General features: G+C 36.8%; 1 protein-coding gene across 7 annotated transcripts in view; it reads left to right on the forward strand.

Annotated features, from left to right (window-relative positions):
• Nucleotides 1-21,573, forward strand: part of CEP295 (centrosomal protein 295) — a 46,786-nt gene that overhangs the window by 5,015 nt on the left and 20,198 nt on the right. For 5 of the 7 annotated variants that reach the window (XM_037152064.2, XM_037152068.2, XM_037152066.2 and 2 more), the window contains exons 4-15: nucleotides 1,258-1,382; nucleotides 2,343-2,436; nucleotides 4,426-4,521; nucleotides 7,355-7,495; nucleotides 9,843-10,026; nucleotides 10,249-10,416; nucleotides 12,670-12,909; nucleotides 14,801-14,893; nucleotides 15,044-15,147; nucleotides 16,909-17,046; nucleotides 17,496-17,590; nucleotides 17,851-21,208. In XM_037152064.2, coding sequence (XP_037007959.2) covers nucleotides 1,258-1,382; nucleotides 2,343-2,436; nucleotides 4,426-4,521; nucleotides 7,355-7,495; nucleotides 9,843-10,026; nucleotides 10,249-10,416; nucleotides 12,670-12,909; nucleotides 14,801-14,893; nucleotides 15,044-15,147; nucleotides 16,909-17,046; nucleotides 17,496-17,590; nucleotides 17,851-21,208 — 4,836 coding nt within the window. Of the gene's footprint in view, nucleotides 1-1,257; nucleotides 1,383-2,342; nucleotides 2,437-4,425; nucleotides 4,522-7,354; nucleotides 7,496-9,842; nucleotides 10,027-10,248; nucleotides 10,417-12,669; nucleotides 12,910-14,800; nucleotides 14,894-15,043; nucleotides 15,148-16,908; nucleotides 17,047-17,495; nucleotides 17,591-17,850; nucleotides 21,209-21,573 lie in introns of those variants that run through there. The other 2 variants (XM_053670360.1, XM_037152070.2) reach the window with 2 other exon arrangements.

The raw sequence follows: 21,573 nt of genomic DNA on the forward strand, positions 1-21,573 counted from the left end.
TGGGGCTGAGTCACCTGGGTCATTTGATGTTTCACTAAAAACTGCACTCTGCTCATGTGATACATGAGCAGATGAATTATCATGATAAAGCTGCCAATCACCAGTTGCCCACAGGGGTAGCCTTTTGAATTATCTGAATAGTTTCCATGGGGGAATGTTCAAGCTTAATGAAAAATCTGATATAGATTCGTTGCTCTACTCGCTCAGTCATTTTGAATGCAAGGACCACACAGTACACATGCCTACTCAACAGTGTCTACCACCCTAATGACTAGTACAGTGAAGTTGTCATTGTTCACACATGCACATTCCAGTCCTCTCTCCTTGGCTGCCAGGTTACTTTGGTGTCACACAGACCATTCTTGGTACATTACCAATGGCCGAACTTTTTCCAGACACACCTCATCATACATAGCTGAATGTACATACACCTGCATTTCTTTCACACTTAGTAAATGACTCTTAGAGAGACAAAGTAGAACTTAAGTCAGCATATGAGACTGCTCCCTGAACCTTATTTGTTGTTTATTGTGATTGATGGTTGAAAAATACAGGCATACCTTGTAGATATTGCAGGTTTGGTTCCAGACCACTGCAGTAAGTTATGTGAATTGTTTGATTTCCTGGTGCATATAAATGGTATGTTTACACTATACTGTAGTTTAATATTAAAGTGTATACTTGTTTGATGTCTAAAAAACAATGTATATACATGCCTTAACTAAAAAATACTTTAATATTAAAAAATGATAGCCATCATCTGAGCCTGTTGGAAAAATGGAGCCAATAGATTTACTCAGTTCAGGGTTGCCACAAACCTTAAATTTGTGAAAATGACACTATCAAGTACAATAACATGATGTGCAATGAAACAATGTATGCCTGTTCTAGATTGTGCTCCCAGAGACAGTCACACAAAATAAACAAGCTGGTTTCAAAGCAGGCAAGTCTCTGATATCAGACCAGTACTGGGGAAAAGAAATATCTTTAAAGAGTATGGCATTCAAATATATTTCATGGTCCCGTGTTTTAGTCTGTGTTTTTAGTAATGACCTCAAGTTCTAACATCAGATTTTTGTAGTTTCATTTATGCTGCCATTAACTTTGAACTTTAGTACAGTGTTTCCTAAACTTCAGTCATTTGCATACCACATTAATGATTTTTGCCCTGACTGGGGTAGCAACCAAGGATTGTACTTTATAATATTACCTTTTAATCTTGTTTAACATGATTTACTATCTTACATATATTTTTAGGAACCTGATTTGAATGCTCTGGCACAGAGGGCAGCAGAAAGAAAAAGAAAAGCGGAGGCGAGGCATAAAGAGGCCCTGAAAGTACAGAAGAATCAAAAGGAAATGTTAATAAAACAAAAAACCTGGTAAAGTAATAATTTCTACCATATTCTCCATGGAAACTGATACACTTAGAAGTAGAGGCTGTGTTGGGTATTGTTTCAACAGTTATTAAATAAAAGTCATAGTATATTCATTGTGTTTATTAACTTGGTTTAAAGATAATGCAGTAGGGGGTGTTTTGCTTAGGTGAACATAGTAACAAATGAACTTTGCCTTCTAGCCTGACTTTAGCAACAGTTACTAAGTTTATGTAGAAATGTATGGCTAGTTCAGAATGCATGTCAACCAAAATCTCTCTGCCTATGATGTAAAAACAAAAAAAAATCAGTGCAATTAAGAACATTAAAAGAGGTTATAGACTCTTTGGAAGCCATTAGTGAGTATTTTTGCATGCTGTAAAAAATGAAAGAGCCTGCCCTGACTGGTGTTGCTCAGTGGATTGAGTGCAGCCTGTGAAGCAGAGTTGCTGGTTCAATTCCCAGTCAGGGCACACGCCTGGGTTGCTGGCCAGGTCCCCAGTATGGAGTGCTAAAGAGGCAACCACACATTGATGTTTCTGTCACTCTTTTCCTCCCTTTCCCTCTCTCTAAAAATAAATAAATAAATTTAAAATAAACGAAAGAGCCTGTTAATAGTCAGCAACAGTCATTTTATACTGTGGCCGATCTTTATCAGTATTTCTTGTGGTTTTGTTTGTTTGTGTGTTTTTTACTCTAAAAACTATCCTAAACTAAGGAACTTTAGATGTTTGTTAGATCAGTCCCCACTGTAGAGACTTACATCTTTAGACACATCTCTTTCAGTTGGTAAACATTTTCTTACATGTCTACTATGTATAGATTCCGTATTAAACACACACTGAGCCTGGGGGATCAGATTGGAGGGTTTCTTGAAATTCTCTGGCTTTTCTGTTTTTAACCTAAAGGGTTGTACTGAGAAATATTATCTGAGAAAGTAATTCCTGACGTCTCTTGTTTTTTAAGGCACATAAAAGCTCGAAAGGAAGCACTGCTTGTGGAAAAAGAGAGATCTGCCAAAATTACAAGTCTGCCACCTCCTCCTCCAGCTCTTTTTGAGGTGACTTAATTACTTGGAGTGTGAAGAACTGGGTTGTAGTAATAATTCTTTACTGTTAGAATTCACTGCAGATCAAAATATCATTTGCTTTAACTTAATTCTAATTGTACAAGTATCACATGAGTATATCTGGAGTATTTTAAAACAATGCTAGTTGTCACTTTACCCATAAATGCTTTAGTATGTACCTCCAGTGTGTAAAGACCTTTTTCTTTTTCTTTATTTAGTACTGATATTCCCAGTATCGTCTAAAACAGCCTGTTCAGTTTTCCCCACTTGTCTCAAAATATTTTTTTATTGTTTGAAAACCTATAATCTTTTTGATTTTTCAAAAAACTGAATAGTCTGTCTATTATTTTAAAATTACCCTTTTAAAAAAACTGGATTATTTGTTCCATAGACTTACACATTCAGGGTATAAACATTGTAAATAGTTACCATGTTATAAGATAAAGAAATTAGGTTCATGTAAATTAATAAATTTACACAAGATTACATAAAATGATTTTACTCCCATTTTGTGGGAGTAAAATGTGTGGTTTTGTGATTTAGAGCTTACTTTGGAAACAACATTCAATTTATTAAGTGAAGTGGAAATTAATTTTAAAAGGCATTGATTCTCTTGTTCACATTAGCTTTTTGGTTATTAAGGTGGCTCTTTGGATGATTATCAAAATTACACAGAAAAGATAAAACCTATACAAATGCAGGGATGTCTAACTTCACTGTGTATTCGGGTATATTTTATGTGTGTGTGATCAACATAAGTACCTGGGATTCACCTCTTAAGCCTTTCATGTGTGAGCCTTCCTGCTGTTATGTTGAGCCATCTGCCACGTCACATTCGATCCAACCACGATTCAAATGGCAGAGTCAGATTTCAACTACTCCCTCAGGACCGTGTTAAAAGGCAGGCAGTGTTTTATCCATGATGCCTTGATTTACCTTTGTCAAAGCTTCCAGTGTTCCCAACAAACCAAAGTCAAAAATGTACAAAAAGCCAGAAAAATTGTCTGTGTTATTTGGCAAATGTGAATTGTGTGTTTGATGGACACTGTCCCCTACCTCCAACTTTTTATTATGAAAATCTTCAAAATACAGAGAAATTAGAAGAGTACAGTGAATAGCTGTTTGCGTTGTGTGTAGATTTCAAATGTTGCGTATGTATGTATTCATTTGAGTGTCAATTGTAGAGATGACATTTCACCCTAAATACTTCCCCATGCTTCTTGTGAGAATAAGGATATTCTTGTATGCAGCCACAATAACACATTTAAAATGTTAACATTAGTTTCTTAAATTCATTTGATGTTTACTCTTAGTCAAAATACTCCAATTGCCCCTAAATTGTCTTATTTTACAGCTTTTTTTTTTTTAAACCAGGGTCTAAGTCAGGGTTCACCTATTGCTCCTGCTTGTTTTGTGTATTTGATCTCTTAATGTAGGACATCATCTCCCCCTAACCCTAGCCAAGTCTTTTACTTCGGACTTTTTGAAGACACTAGTTTGAAGTTCTCATAATCTGTATTTGTCTGGTTTGGTTATAGTGGTGACCAAACTATCTATAAGAAATAGCCATCAGAAAGGTATTTTTCTCTTTCCAATTACTAAGTAATCTGAGAAATGATACATTGGCATCAGGGAGGTGTCTATCATCCTTCTACATTTATTCATGGGCCTACTTCTATTTGAGAAAAGAAAAGAGAACTTTCTCCTATCAGTGGGCATAAACCACCATAATCAAATGATCAAACTTGGAATCAATAATAGTGGAGTAGCTTATTATGTGCCTCCTGATACAATGTATTAAACTGTACAACATCTAGATTTTAAACCTAAATTCAAGTTTAATGGACATTCAGGGCATGATCTTATGTGAAAAAATGAATAAGGATAATAGATGAAAATACAAAATTGTATTGGATCCAGTTTTAAATGAAAATTAATGCTTTTAATCTAACAATCTATTTTCTGTGTTCTGTCTTTCAGAACATTGAAGTAAAGAGAATTCCTAATGTGAAAACCAGTAGTTCTACCTACCATCATCTTTCCACTTTTGTGAACAGAGAAACAGACACAGAACAGGTGCTTGACTTAATGTTTGTTCATGACCCTCACTTCATTACTTCTCTGTTCATTGAATTGAGTTCTATCTTGGTTCTTCGTAGGTTTCCCAGATGTCAAAATTTGAACAGCTTCACTAACCATTGTAGACTAACAATGATTTTGAAATCTTTCAGAAATGCTTTGAATTATGTCATGTTTAATCTGAATGAGGTTGAAGACTAATAAAAGGAGTTGCCTATTTGGAAGGTTATATTTTAAAAAGCAAAAACAGCCCTTGCTGGTTTGGCTCAGTGGATTGAGCACTGACCTGCAAACCAAAAAAACATTTTAAAACTTTTAACAAAAAAACACATGCTCTGTGAAAATTTTGGAGTTATACACACAAGAAAAACTATAAGAAAAACACCTCTGATTCTGTCACAGAAAGGAAATGTGATTCGTTACACTAATGAATTCATTGTGGTCTATGTATATAAACATACACATACTTTTTGAAACATTTTAGCAAGTACTTAATATTTCATCATAGAATTTATCTAATCATTTTTCTATTGTTCCTTCTGTAAATAATTTAAACATAATAATATGCATTTTTGTCTGTAAATCTGATTATGTTTAGAACAGATTCCTTGAAGAGAAATTATTGGGTTCCAAACTACATTAGATATAGCTACTTGATGTAGGTCATTAAATTGCCTCTAAGAAGCACCAGCAATTTATGAGAATGGCCATCTTATTACACCCTTGTCTGTGTGGAATATTATGGTTTAAAATTTTTTTGCCAGATGGTATCTTGTTACTATAACTACTATTTCTTTGTAACAATGGGTTTTAAATTTTTTCACATTGTACATTTGTCTACTAGGAAAATAAACTTTCTCAATATAGCATTCATCTGGAGTTTGGAGTGCAACAAATACACGTTTTGGTTGACTGCTTAATAGCAAGTATTAAAATCAGCATTCAGTCAAGACCTAAAATGAGTATCGTCATCATAGAATTCTAAAAAATAAAAATAAATCTTGAGATTTGTTTAAAATTATAAATATTATCACAACTTCAATATTATAATGCAGGAGCAATAACTTCTGTCTGTTGCTAACTTGCTTTTGTGGATACTGTATTGCATTTTTGCAGCTTTAAGTAGATTTATCTCAATTATCTTCATCAATTAAGATTGATGAAGAAAGACTTTTTTGGTAGGGGGTGTCCAACTTTAGTGTAGGATACAGTTGATAATTAATAGCTTTCATCGTTGTCATTAATTACTGTTTCAACTGACCAGTAGAATTATTGGGGTTCTTTTCTGACCAATAGAATTTTCACATATAAAACACATAAGATTTTTACCTAAAGTTACATTTGGAATGTTTACTTGAAAGTGAACATTCAGATATAATTATGTTGTGTGCCTCTCCCCCCTTTAGCATTACTACTATTATGTTCATGAATATGATGGCTGACTAGACAATCACATAATCCTTGGTTATGCACACTGCTAGGAAGCCAGAAATTATATTAAAGTAGGTGTTTTGAGTGATTGGGTCTTCTTGAAGCTGAAGCCAAGCAGCGGATATTGGTGGAAAATGAAAGACAAGCCTCAGTGCTTTCCCTAAATGACTTACGTGACTATTGATGTTTGTAGTTTCTTTACTGCGAGATTTGTGGGTGTTTACCTTTCAATGTTAGTTGTTTTCATGGGGTTTCTTTACTTAACAAAAAATGATGAAAGAATGTGTTTGGATGAGTATAGTGCAGCAATTTTCAGCCTTTTTCATCATGGCTTATACCAGGGGGGCACAAAAAAACTTGGAATTTATTTAGAAAATTGTGTATTTATTCTTACATGTTTAAACTTCAGTGACCTTCAAAGTGCTCTCCAGGTGATACAATACTCCTATTGAGACTTCTCTTCTGTTGCTCAAAAAAGTTGAACTCATTGATTTTGATGCTTTTTAGTGCTTCTGCTATTTTTTGTTTCATCTTTTCCATATTGGCAAAACATTTCCCTTTGAGGACTTTTTATCTGGGGAAACATAAAAAAAGTCACTTGGGGTGAGATTGGGTGAATAGGGAAGGTGGGGCATGGGGGTCATACCATTTTTGGTCAAAAACTGCTGAACATCAGCACAGTGTGGGCAGGTGGGCTCATAAATCATCCGCCATGAAATGAGCAGATGTGTTAAAAGAATCTTCAAAAAAATTAATTGAAGCTGAACACAGCCTCTCAAAACAATGCCAGCTGGTACACTGACACACTTGGGTTCCTAGAACACTCACCTAGCAGGGGAAGCCTGTGCTACAAGGGGCCTGCCCTCCAGAAGATAATTCCTTTTTGGGGAGTGTCCCCCTCTTATACACTATTTACTAAAATTCTGCAGCACGCCAAAAATACATTTTTAATTATTCTGACAAAAATATAAGCATAATTTTGATTCATTCACACCAGATGGCTATTGTTGTGTTGGCTGTTGTCATTTTTTTATTTGACAGTCTAACAAAAAACACAGCTCTTATTATTTAATTTTATATAAGTAGAAAAACATGATTTTAGCCCTGGCTGGTGTAGCTCACTGTATTGCGTGTGGGCCTGCAAATCAAAAGGTTGCAGGTTCGATTCCCAGTTGAAGATCAAGTCCCCAGTAGGAGGCATGTGAGAGGCAACCACACATTGATGTTTCACTCCCTCTCTTTCTTCTTCCCTTCCCCTCTCTCTAAAAATAAATAAATAAAATCTTTAAAAATTTGCTTTAAAAAAAAAAGAAAAACATGATTTTAAAGTTGGGGTTTTTTTGTAATCTCTTTGTTTTATACTTTTAAATTGCCTTAAATATTTTTGATTGACTGCTAGCCAGATCCTCATTTGGCTGCTGAAGAAGAAGCTAAAAGACTGGAAGAAGTACAAAAACAAGCAGCGAAAGAGAGAATGGAGCAGAGTGAGAAGGCACAAGTACGCGGTTTCCAAGCAATGAAAAAGATCCATTTGGCACAGGTGAGAATTAAATTTTGGCTGTGACACTACTGATAGCCTCATCAATAGCAGTGCAGAACTGATTAGTCAATGGGCTCAAAGTAAGGAGGTATGACGAATGTGAAAAATAGAGTCTGTGAGTCATATGACTTCAAATTTCCTAACTTTTACCTCTTGTTTCAAATAGGTGAAGCTGGTTTTACTTACAGTATATTGCTGTTCTAAAATCTTTACTAATGATGAATTTGTTAAAAGTTAAATATTTTAATCAGTTCAAAAATAGCCTGAGAAGAAATTAATCACTTTTCTAATTATTTGCAGTGCATTTGTGTTCTCCGTTTTAGGGTTCAATTCATTAAATATTTATTGAGCGCAGCACACGCTGGCTTCACAGTGTTAATTCAGAGGTACACTCATGATCCTTCCTGGCAGGAGCTTTGAAAATGGCTGTTGCTGCCTGCAAAATATGTGTAATGAAAATCGCCGAACAGTTTTAGCTTTACTTTTGTCCGGCCTATTCAATGAGTGTTTATTCTTCAAACAGCATGAAAACGATTCATCTTTTTAGAAGTCTGATTTTATGTCTTGAGTTTGACTCATGCATTTGGATGTTTTAAATGCTCATCTGAGAAAGTTTTTAAGTGCTTCTGTGGGAATTAAGTACCTTTCTTTTTAAAATCAAATTTACTGGTAAAATGCCTTATCTTATTAATTTGTATAGTTTGAACTGAATTATGACCTTCTCTCTTAAATTTTAGTGTTTATAAAAACTGGGAGTAAATTATGACTAAAATAACTGAATATCTGAATTATTATCAGCAACTCTCATCTAAGGCTTAAACCTATAGTAAAAAATGTGAAAGCATGATAAACTGAGCACTTCTCCACAAATCAGCAGTGTCTAGTGGTGAAGTAAGCAGACTCCGTAGTCAGCCCAGATTTTTGTCTCTTCACTCCTTAGCTGTTTGATCTCAGGCAGGTTACCCAACCTCTCTGAGTTCAGTTTCATCATCTGTTTTGTGAGGATTAAATGAGCTTAAAAAAGCTCCTAGAGCCGTGCTTTAAATTTCGTAAGTTCACAGTAAATGCCATTGGTGATGGGAGTTGTTGTTATAAACAATCAAGTAGAAAAATCGGCCAAGCTTTCAATGAGCCAGAAATAGTGTTCTTATTCAAGTAACATTGAAGTTAATTTAATGAGATGATTTGAAACTTAACATAAATGAAGTGAATTTGTTCATAATTTGATTCTTTTTCAGGGCATGGCAAAAAATTTCATCTCCAAATGATAAAATATTTAAAACTTTATATGAGACTAAGTAGTTGTGTGTATGTTATCACTTGACATTTTGTTATACAGGCTGCCCACCTTTTTGTAGACAAAAACGCCATCACAGTCCTGCAGTCCCTTTGCTGTTCGAGCGTTTCCTTTTCCCTGTCCGAACCTTTCTACTGTAGACCCCATTGTGCCCCAGGGGCCTTATTTCCTGCTAGTGTCTATTGTAACTCGTGTTTGGCCTCTACTTGCCTTTTCTGCTTTATATTTTTTCCTTTAGTAACCTTGCCCTCTATGTCCTATCTAAAATGACGGTGTACTTTCTCTGAATACCCAATGCCTTCATTTCCATACTTCGGTGCTGTAGTGGTTGTTTCTTTCTTATACTCCCTCCGCACTCATTTTTATCTGGCTAAATCCTCATCCCAAGGAATCAGGTTTTCTTTTACGCCCCCTCTGTAGCTTCCACCACCAGAATTCTGTTAGACAACCTCACTGAAACTCTTGCTTTACTTCCAAGTTAGCCAGGCTCTTTGTACTTAAAGAGATACATACAGATCCACTTTAATCATGGTGATTCCTAAGAGTCTGAAGTAACAAGTATCATCTGTTAGACCACAGGCACTCTGGGTCATGGTGCTGACCTGACACTGGTATATGCTGCTGTCTTCATGGGGAACTGGCACAGAGTACACTACAGGACATTGTATATAAGTTACATGGCAACTTGTATGAGACCTACTGTCGTGGCTTTCCTGAGAAAGAAGAACTGTAACTTTTGAAGCTTGTGGTGTAATCAGTACCACCCACCATCTTAGAGTACAATACTTAATGACAGAATACTAATTCCCTGTTTATTGGTCTCTAGGATAGGAGTGTGATTGTATCTCTAGCATCAAAAAATGGTATCTGACATTTAGTAAATATTTTTTGAATAAATAAATTAATGTCTTTTTGTTGCCTAATGGTAGAGGAGGGAAGGGCACCCCAGGCCCTGCTTCTCATGATTCCTTTACTTTTCCCTCACTAGTAATGTTACTATCCAAAATTTGTGACCCAGCTGTTACAAATTAATTCTCTTTATTCTTGAAGAATCAAGAGAAACTAATGAAAGAACTCAAACAGCTACAACAAGAGGACCTGGCACGTAGGAGACGGATTGTAGCACAGATGCCGCCACAGCTCGTCGAACTTCCGTACAGACGCAGTGAAATGAAGGAAGACTGGCAGAGAGAGCTAGAATTTGCCTTTGAAGACATGTACAATGCTGACAGGAGTAAGATGTTTTCCATAAACTTTCACTGATGCTTTTAACTGCTTTGGTGGGAAAATACATTTGTATTGGTGAAGCACTTTTTGTTTTGAAATGAGTTGTCTGTCATTTGAAAGGGGACCTCATATTTTAGACTTCGAAACTATAATGGCCTTTCAGTGTTTATGTTCAAGTTCTTTTTAGTCATTTTGGAATGGAAACATGTCTCTGTATTTCTTTATTGAGAGGTGAAAGGAAACCTGATTTTGCACCTTGAACCGGAGCCTTTGCCCACTGTGACTGGTCAGATCCAAGATGAAGAACTGGACCTTTCAATGGAACAAGAAAATTTGGGTGAAACTGAAAACCCCCCAATGACAGCAGCGGAAATGATATGTTCTAGTGAAGCAGACGGTAAAAATTTCTTCAAAATTGAATATTACACTGTTTGATAGAACAAAGTGCTAATTGCTCACAAACAATTAGAAAAGTTTGGTCTGATTTAGTGCAAACAGTGACTACTGGTAATAGTGATGGAAGGAAGAAAGAGCATTTTTACATATTTCCATTATTAAAGATCATTTTCATATATGTAGGAGAAAAGTTCTTTTGTTCATATGTACCTATAGTCTGAAGATGTTTTAAGCTATTTGGTTTAGATTCTTAACTCTAAATTCATTTGAAAGGTCAGTATTTTTTTAGACTTTCATCAAAGCACCATACACATCCTACTGTGTTAATTATGCCTGGGCACTTCCTGTGCAGTGATGAATCGTGCACACTTAGATCTCTTCCACACTGCATCTCTGCCTTCACCATTCTAAACCTTTTTACTGGGCCGTCTGTTGCATGGGTACTTAAAACTCAAGTCTTTACAGTAAGTTGGTTGTCTTTTGCCTCTTGAAGCTTTGTCTGTCTGTCTTCATCCTTAGTAAGTGATACCACAGTCTACTGTTATTTAAGCCAACCAACGAGTTAACTCTAACACCTCCCTCTCTTTTATTCTACATCTTCTTAGAGACCAGGTCTTCTTCATTTTGATCCCTTTTTACCCCCATACCTTGTAGTATGGCCTTGGTTCAAAATCACCTGGGCTTTCTTAGCATTTGCACCCTACACTGGGTAGTTAGCCCTTTGGGCTTCCACCTTTATGTGGGTCTCCGATTGGGCTTCTTGAGGGAGAGCTCTGGGCAGTATCCGTACTGTTAGGCCTACACTGCTGTCCGAAGTGTAAGGTTATTGTGGTTTGGCATGAACTTGAGAATATGGTTTTGGGGCTTGTTGCTTTCCATAATTCCCACTTACGCTTCATTTCTGGCCTCTGTGGAACCATATTTTCTTGCGAAATCAGAGCCTTTAAGAAGAAACTTTACTGTTTCATCCAGCTCTTTGAGTTTTTTCCGTAGGGAATATCCTTCAGATCTCTAGTTTGCCAGGGTTGCAAGTCTTGCCTATCTAAGGAGACAGTTACGCCTCAGTTCCTGTTGATCCCATTTGGGATTGCTGGCTTGGTGTTGACAACTCTCTTGATTTTTCAAAAGAACCTAAGAATATTATTGTTTTTAAAGTGCTTATTTTTAAATGTTGTCAATTAATTTGTTTCTTAAAAAACGAGTGAGTTATAGACTAATGGTGAGTGAGAGAAGCCAGGCAGAAAAGAATACCTGAGTGTAATTTCATATTTCTATGAAGTTAAAGAGAAAAAAAAAAACAGGAAAAAGTCATCTGCTCTCAAAGTAGAATAGCGGTTATCTTTAGGGGCGCAGTGGCTGGAAGGGGCATGAAGGAGTTGTCTAGGTGCTGGACGTGGTTTGCATAATGACCCGGATGTGGTTGCATTGATGTATGTAAAATTCATTGAGCTGTACACTTAGTTTTTGCACTTTATTGTTTGTAAGTTATAACTCAGAAAGTTTAAAGGAAAATGTGGTCAGACAAAACTGGAGTCTGCCAGTTTTCAACCTCTGTAGATTTCTTAAATTTCATTCCTTACATCAGAAAACTGTTCATGTGAAACAGTTTTGTCCCCTTAGAGAATTGTTAGTACTGTATTGAATTTTGGCATTGTACTATCAGCCCATATGGAAAGATGTTTTGAGGAAACAACTTAAGAATTTTAAACCAAAGAGATGTCTTTAAACCAAAGAGATTTCTCTATCTGGGAGAAATTTTCCCAGATAGTACCAGGAATAATTTGGGAGTACTTGATTTGCTCCCAAATCAAGTTCTAACTGGTTCTAACTGGTTCTAACTGGTACTGCTTTCCTCTGTAGTCTATTAAGTACAGTGCCATAATTAGGACCCTTCTCTAGCTTGGATTATAGAATTTAACAGCACATATTTTCAGAGTTAATCTTACAGATTCAGAGTTTGCATTCTGTCATCATTTAACTAGCAGAATAAACATGTTCCTGCTACATTTTTAAGCTTGAAATTTGTGTTGAATGCATATTGTTGGTAAATAGTTTAAGTCTATTATCTTTATTTAAAGTTAAAAAATTATTGTGGTTAGGGTTGAATAACATTGTACATACTGTTAAATTATAAATAGTGGGGGAAATAAACTTGTGCTTTTAACTAGTAGTTATAGCAGTAACTAAGTATAAAGATAGAACAATTTGCCAGATACATAATAGGTGCTGAGTAAGTTTTCTTCTTTTCTTTTAGTTCCCTTGACAATGAAGACCCAGCAGCTCCCTTCAAAAATTCTTTTTAAAAAATTATTAAATAAGATCCGAAGCCAGAAATCTCTCTGGACAATTAAATCCATGTCTGAGGATGAAAGTGAAACAATTACGACTGCTAGTGAAACTGAGAGTAAAGCAGAAACTGAGAGTAAAGCACCAACAGTTGAGTCAGAAACAACTGCTGTTGAAGAGGGAACATTATCCTCTGGGCAGGAACAAGGTGGATCTGTTTATTAGTCTCATTTCGTGGTCCAGAAACCCTTTCTGAGTTACTTAAAAATATGTCATTCCTGAAAAATCAAAGAACAGGTCAAAAGCAAGACGATATTCTAGAGCCCATAATGCTGCTACTTAAAAGCAATAAATGTTAAAAAAAAAAAAAAGTTCAGTGAGTGACTCTCCTACCAGAGCACTTCTGTTAAAATGTGCATCAGCTCAGATGCTTCCTAGGAGGGAAGCCTTCCAGTAGCTCATCGAACTCAGTAAAAACCCAGTGCTTGCGGTGACATCAAAGCCTTATATTATCTGCACACACACCTACCTGCCCCATCATTTCTTTCACCCTTGTTCTCTCTCTGACTTCTTTCTCTACACCTGCCCAACCGTGGGCACTGGCTTTCTCAGTATTCCTCAGACACAGCAACAAGACTCTGAGAGTCTTTACAGTTGCTGGTCTTTTTGGCCAGAACGCTCTTGGACATTTTAATGACTCAGTCTCCCCCTTCATATATTGGCTCAGCTGTTGCTTTCTTAGTAAAGCCTTCTCTTACCACTCCATACGAACCCGCAAACTTCCATCCCTCCCCCTCCCCCATGCCCTTTACTCCCTCTCTCCTTTACCTGGCTTTTTCTCCATATCTCTCATCAACACCTGATGGACCATAAATTTACTCTTTTGTGTATTTGCTCCTTATCTTGATACAATATACCTCCATGAGGCTAGGAACTTGATTTTGTTCATTGCTATATCCCAGAGCCTAGACTAGTGCCATATAGATAAAAGGTGTTCAGTTAACATTTGTTTAGTTAATTGAGTAACTTAAAGCAAGAGAGGTAAGTTTGAAAGTCAGACATACGTATGATAATTAAAGCCATGGGTACAGAAGAACTCTTAGGGGAAAAAATTCAGTGAGAAGAGGGCTTATAAGACCATCGGAGGGAGTCCGGCATTTAGAAAATGGGTGGAGAAGGGCAGACAGCAAAGGCAGTAAAAAGGAGAGGCCATCGAAGTTGCACTAAAAGGGGGCTCTTTCGTCTTCACAACCAGGTTATTTTTAAAAAGGCCTTGTTTGAGTAGCTTTCTCTAGCCTCATCTTCATTTTCCCCCTTACTTAATTACACCCCATGTATATTGATCCTCTTTCAGTTCCTCGAATGAGCCAAATTGTTTTTATCCTCACAGGGTATTCATAACTGCTTAATTTATGGCTGGTTCTTCGTTACCTTTCAGGTGTCTGCTTAAGTATTCTTTCCTGAGAGAAATCTCATCTGAGCCCTAGTCTAATTCAGATTCCCTTGTAATTCTCTATTGCAAATGCTTTATTTCTCTTATATAGTACTTACCATAGTCTGTGACTTTCTGTGTTCTGCTGGGATAATTACATGTTTCCTCACTCACCCTGTAAAACCTCCTTGAGGCCATTTCTTATTTACCACTGTCCCAAGCATGCAGCACATAAGGAGATGCTGAGGGAATGCTTGGTGCAAAGTTTCTGGCCACCCCGATGTGATTGCTTGACTGTCTTCTCTGCTTTGGTTTCATAAGTAATACAAATTATAATAGCTAAATATGTCACAGATACATTTAAATTTCTTTAGCTTTTCTTTAAACTATGGTGCTTTGCTTATTCTCCTTTTATGCTTTTTCATTGTGTTTGAAGCTGTCAGCATGCTCTCCTAATGGTTCTGAGTTATGTTTTCCTTTTTGTGTACAATTTTAGTCTTCCATCTGTCTCCTTATATTAGGCTCAGGTTTCATGGTGACCGGATCTTAAATAAAACATTCAGGTGGACCGAAATTGAATAGTTAATCTGAATGCAGATTTTTGTTACTTTTGTTCAGATTTAAGCTTACCAGTGATAATATGTTCATAATAAAATGTCTATTACAGTTGTTGAAAGTGATACGTTAACAGTTGACTCTGGACCACTTACTAGTGAAGATCAACCAATTTTATGTGATGCAGACTCTAAAAAGGAACAAGGTATTTGTTTTTATTTACATCCTGAGATTAAACTGGCTTGGCTCTTCAAATCTTTTTCTACTAAAATTACATATAATGAATAAAGAGCATTACAGTGGTGTCAAAATTCTAAATTACTGAAACTAATTTTTGTTTTGGGGATCCTCTTAGAAATAAATGAGACTGAACCTACCACAGCAGTAGCTCAGAGTTCAGTGCTACTCCATCCCCAAGAAGAAGCAGCCAGGATTAGAATGGCATCAAGACAGAAACAGGTAATTTCGAATTTTACTTTTAACGGTTTTTTCTTCTTTCCCTGGGTACTGTCATTTTGTTTGACCAGTGAAATCTGTCTTAATGTCTGGCTATATTTGATACCATTTGCTCTACCATAACTTACACATTGAGCTGATGGAAGATACTTCATCTTTGCTTGTTCTATTCATTTGACCCTGTTTTGTATTTTATATTTTGTATATAGCTTCCCTGTGAAATTTATCAGCTTTTTTAGAGTTGGAGGCTTTCTTTAAAAAATTCAATTTATTATACAGAGTTTCTGGTCCAATGCCTTATGCATAGTAAGTGCTCAGTAAACATTTGTTAAGTACATTAGTCCCTGTCATCATATTGGACACTCAACTGAGGTTTGTAATCTCAAAAGTTTTTTTTTGAAAAATAGTATTTCAGACGAAAAATTTAAATTCAACCATCCTAACTATAATTTTTCAGTCCCATTACTTTAGTAAAAAAATTTTTCAATACAAATTACTTTGAAAGAAGCTAATTATTACTAAGCCTGTCAGTTTATAGTAATCGTTTTTATAAAAATACAGCTGGGAAGTGCAAATTCTATTAGTGAGTATTTCTTCTCAGATAAATGTTTTCTAATCAATATTGTGACTTTCTAAGCAGTATTGTCCAATAGAACTTTTCTCTGGTAATATAAATGTTCCATGTCTGTGTCTAACTACATGGACTATTAAATATTTCAGTGCTTGAAATATGACTGGTGTAATTGAGGAACTGAATTTTAAATTTGGTTTTATTCTAATTAATTTATGTAGTCACAGATAGCTAGTGACTTGTATTGATAATGCTGTTCTAGAAGTACTACAGAACTGTAAACTGAAATTCAGTGGCTCCTCTGAGTGAGGGAGAGTAAGGAATGCAGCTATGGCCTGATGAATTATTGACATTAACTAGTGTCTGATAAGCAATAGGTAAAGTTTCAGAATGAGATATTTTTTTACTTGGAAAACAAGATTACTTTTTATTGCTTCTAATAAAAGTTTTCTTAATAAACTGCACATACATTAATTTTCTACTTAGGAAGTATTCATTATGTATTACATATGTGTCAGGGACTTTACTAGGTGCTGGATTTAGTAGGCAACCAGTCTAGTCTAGTCCCTGGACTAGAAACTTAGCCACTCTGACATGTGTTCTTTTTACTTTGGTGTGTGTTTGTGGGGGTGGGGGGGTGGGTATAATATTAGAGTTTAGATGTCATCCCTGTGCCATTGTCTGACCATCTGTTTTATGCCTGACAGAAAAGGTACAGAATTTTCCCATTTTACTACTGTTTGGCTTCTAGATAACTGCACCCCTTTATGGGTTTTCCTAGGAAATTGAAGTGTTTGGGGAGGCCTTGACATTTAATTTGTCATTTCTAACTGAGCACATTGCAAAATTAGAGAAATGAACACAGAATTTGGCCAAGCATTGTTTGCTTCTTATCTGGAGGTAGGTCTTCAGTGACGATCAAGGTTTCCCTGTGCTCCCAGGAAATAGAAATAGTAATGAATTTATTTTTTCTTCTCTTTCTGCCTCTTTTTAAATTCTTTCCCTTTTTCTCTTTTCCTCCTTTCTCCATCTCTCACTCCCTTTCCCCCTCTGACAGCAGCAATAACAGATAATCTTCTAGGATAATGGGTACTATTAATGGTAATACCTGTTTCTTCAGTGTAACGCATACTATAAACTTGTCTTTTGTTTTGAGTTTATTAATAAACTAGTAGTTTTTTTTTGTTACTTAGATAATGGAAATAGAAGAGCAGAAGCAAAAGCAGTTGGAATTACTTGAACAAATTGAACAACAGAAGTTGAGATTAGAAGCTGATTGCTTCAGGGCTCAGTTAGAAGAAGAAAAAAGAAGAAAAACTCAACAGACTGGGGTAGGATGTTGGAAATCTCATCCCTACATAGATCACTGGGGGATAAGAAAATATAAACAATCTTAGCATTCAGAAAAGTAAATTTCTAAGTCTTATTTGGTAATTTTTTTCTTCTAATTATATATACATATGAGTTTATACAGACCTAATGGCTTTCATCTTTCAGCCTCTACAGGGTACCAGTGTATGTGACCATAATTTGTATATACTGGGTGTGTGGTGCTCTTTGGACTTGGTTGGCACTAAAAGAAAATGGTGGATGCTGTCAGTTTTTTAAAAATTTTTTTGCTTTTAATGATGTCATTTCTTATTAATGGAAGTACAGTCTTTTATAAAAAAGAATAAAGCTATATGGAAGTTGATTTTAGAACTTCAGTTCATATTAAATACTTTAGTACTTGTTTCTGGATATTAAATACCTTTTAATTAGTAGTTTTGTGTTTTATTAGGTTGGCACTGCTCCAGCATCATGCACCATAAGTACTGATGAACGGCATAGGCAGATGATTCGTAACTATCAACATCAGCTTTTACAGCAAAACAGGTATTAGCCAGGGTACAGCTCATGTTATAGTGTATGGCTACATCTTCAGGATTTAATATTTATATGAAGATTTAATCAGGGTTCCCTTAGCGTTATGGCACATAGATTTCTCTACATTCAGATGGAACGTTGTTTCTTTTCCACCATGATCCTGACCAATCCTAGATTGCTGTTGAATTTAATGTATAGATAGTTGAGAATATGGAGCACTTTTTTAATCAAAAAAAGAATAATATTTGTTTTATTTTTATTTTTGGTAGGTTTCATAAACAGTCCATTGAAATAGCCAGGAAACAATTACTCGAATATCAGACTATGTTAAAAGGAAAGTACCCGTCCATGACAGCTGCATCATTAATGTCTGCTCCTGTTACATCAGCCCCACCACAGAAATCTGAAAGACCAACTGTTATATCAGAACATTGGGATCAGGGTCAGAGACCCAAGTTGAGTCCTAACAAATATCAACCTGTACAACCCATACAGATCCCCAGATTAGAACAAGATTATTTTCAGGTTCCAAGACAAAATCACTTCCCACAAAGACTGGTAGACACAACAGAAACAGATGTTTTAGCCAAGAAATGTTTGGAGTCACAAGAACAGCGAAAGCTATTTTCACAGACTGAAATTCAACAGAGAGACTATAGATCAGTCCCTAAAGATTCTCATGTACTTTCAAGGGCTTTATCACATGATAAGCCACTAATATTGCAGCATGCTAGTGAAGTAGCTGAAACTTTAGACTCCCAGCAAGTGTTCTCAGAAAATAATGAAAGTACATTTTCTAAGCCAACTGAACCTGATTCATTTCTACCACTGGTAGCTGAGCATTCATTTAGTTCTCTACCTGCTAAAGTTGAACTTGGAAAAATCAAAGAACCCTCTTCAACCTTCAGCAAAAGTGCAGTTTCTATAAGCCATTCTGTAATCAGCCAAATGAAGGATAAGTCTTTGCCATCCTCAGAAAACATCACAGCCCAGCAAGGTAATTTGAAGGCTCTCCAAGAGCAATTGGACCTACAGAAGGAAGTTCTTCGGTCCAGACAGGAAGCTCAGGAACAATTGCTTTTGGACAAACAGAAAGAATTAGAAAGTCAAATTGGCATCTCTCTGTTCCTTCCGTTGGTACCTGTGGATTCCTCTGCTTCAATGCCTTTTGCCAAAGCTGAATCAGGGAGAATCCAGGAATCTTCTCCAACCAAGAATGATACTACAGTTTCTTCAGGCCAGCCGAGGGTTCCACAACTTCAGAATAGGCTTTTGAGTTTTTCACAGCCTATGTTATCACAGCAAGATAATTTTAAATTTCTTCAGGAGCAGTTAAATTCCCAGACGGACAGCCTTCAGGCCAGGCGGGAAGCCCAAGAAGTTTTATGTGTACATCAACAGAGTAAGCTGGATAGAAAACTGTGGTCTGAACAGACTGAGCCACCTTCTCTACCATCTCAGGTAGCTCAGCATACATTCTCTTCATTACTTCCTGCTAGTACTCAATCTGGAAAAATCCAGGAGCAGCGTTCATCTAAGAGTGAGGAAGGATTTCTCTCAGACCAGCCTGAAATCCCCAAATCTCAGGATGGCTCTTTGAGTTTCCTCCAGCAGTTCCTACCTTTGCATGATAGTTTGAAGTTGCTCCAAGAGCAGCTGACTGCACAGAGGGATGCTCTTCAGGCTAGGCATGAAGCCCAGGTGGGACTACTTTTACATAGACAAAAGAATTTGGGGGTCAGTAAGTCAGGACAGATGAGTGCTTCATTCCCACCAATGGTTGCTCAACATTCAGTTGCTCTGCAGCCTTCTGCTAAAACAGAGCCTAGGAGAATTCAGAACCTTTACCTGTCCAAGGAGAGTACAGTTCCCTTGAGTCACTCGGTAATCCCAGCATTTCAGGATGAGTCTCTCCGTTTTCCACAGCATAGCCTGCCACAGCAAGAAAATCTGACAGCACCTCAAGAACAGCCACACATGCAGAGGATAAGAATTGGTGCTAAACAGGAAACTCAGGAATTTGTGTACAGACAAAGTGAATTAGAAAAAGGAATTTCTTCTGAACAGCCTGGCCCCTTTTTATCCTTGTCCCAGGTAGGTGAATCTGAAAGATGCCAGGAATTTATGGCAAGTGACAGTGCAGGGCCCTCGAGCCATTCTAAGATCTTAAGATCTCAGGATCAGGAAAGGTTTCTGAGATTTTCACAAGATAATTTGGATGACCACCAAGCGTGGCTAGACACAGGGGAGGCTCTTCGTTTTAGCCAGAAAACCCAAGGAAATATATCCTCTGGACAAACTGGTTCCTCCTCATTCGTACCCCAGTTAGGACAGCTTTTGTTTACTTCATTACCTTCCGAATCTGGTACAACTCAGGAACCTCTTTCAGTGGAGAGTGATGGCAAAATTTCTTTGAGCCATATTCAGATCCCACATTTGCAGGATAGGCTTTTGAGGTTATCACAACTTATCCAGCCTCAACAAGATAATTTGAAGGCACTTCAAGACCAGTTAGCTACACAAAGGGAAGCCATCATTCAATCTAGACGAGAAGCCCAGAAAGAATTACATAAACAGAAAGAGTGGAAGGAAGGAATATCTCTTGGCCAGGTTGGCACCTCTTCCTTCTTACCCCTAAGCGTACAACACTCATTTGCTTCATTACCTCTTACTAAATCTGAGAGAATCCAAGAATCTTGCCCAACTAAGAGTGATAATACAGCTTCCTCACATCATTCTGAGATACCAAGATTGCCTCATAGTCTTTTAGGTGATTTACCTCAACAGGTTATGTTATCCAAACAAAATAAATTTGAGGAAAAGGTATCTTCTGAGCATCTTATTCAACCTCACCACCGTGATTTGATGGTACTTGAGCAGCAGTTAGATATACAGAGGAAAACTGTTCCGTTTAGACAGGAAGTCCAAGAAGAGTTGCTTTTGCAGAGACTAAGTAAATTGGAGAAAAGGGTATCATCTGAGCAGGTTAGTGCCTCTTCATCTTCATCCCAGGTAGCACTGCCTGTTGACCCTGAAAGACTCCAAAACTCTTCTGCAACCAGAAGTAACTACACTGCTCCCTCAAGTCATCCTGAGATCCCCAGATCACAGGATAGGCTTTTGAGTTTATCACAGCCTATTCTGCCTCAGCAAGATCACTTGACAGCACAGTTGGACTTGCAGAGGGGAGTGGTGCACTCTGATGAAAAGGCCCAGGAAGACCTGCTTTTAAACCAAAAAAGTAAGTTGATTGAAAGTCAGTCTTCTGAGCACACTACTCCCTGTTTGTTTCTACCCAAGGAAAGAGAGCATTCATTTATTCCACTACCTTTTGCTGAAGTTAAAAATAAAGACATTTGTGAATTGGATTCATCCAAGAATGAACATGTAGTTTCTTCAAGTGATTCTGTGATCTCTAAATTTCACGATAGACTTGTGAGTTTTTCACAGCCTGTCTTAGCTCAGCATGGTAACTTGGAACTTCAGAACCAGATAGATCTACAAAAAGAAGTTCTGCATTATAGGCAAAAAGCACAAGAAGAGCTGCAGGTACAGAGACAAACAGCACTGCAGCAGCAGATACTGAAACATCAAGAGACCTTGAAGGATTTCTTTAAAGACAGTCAGGTGTGTATTAAACGTGAATGTCTAAAAATTAAACAATGGAATTAATCTGATTGAGATAAGCCAACTGTTTTCATCTTAGGCCTAACTGTTACGAGTTCTTAGTTGTTGAGAATAAGCAGTTTGACCTTAACTGCTTTAATTTTCTGCATTAAACAATATGAAAATACATACACACTACATTGCATGGTGTTTATGAGGTTAGTAGTTACTTGAAGCCCAACTAGTTTTAGCCAGTAGTTTGATACAACCAATGCAAACCCTCTTTAAAAACGTAGATTGTCATTTGAAGTTTTGTTACAAAGGATTTTTAGCTTACCATAAGAAGACTAAGTTGTAAAATAACCGCCTAGCAGAATTGCTCTTCT

Source organism: Artibeus jamaicensis, unplaced genomic scaffold (assembly GCF_021234435.1).
Source record: "Artibeus jamaicensis isolate MK-2021 breed Jamaican fruit bat unplaced genomic scaffold, CSHL_Jam_final contig_581, whole genome shotgun sequence".
NCBI classification, from domain to species: domain Eukaryota; kingdom Metazoa; phylum Chordata; class Mammalia; order Chiroptera; family Phyllostomidae; genus Artibeus; species Artibeus jamaicensis.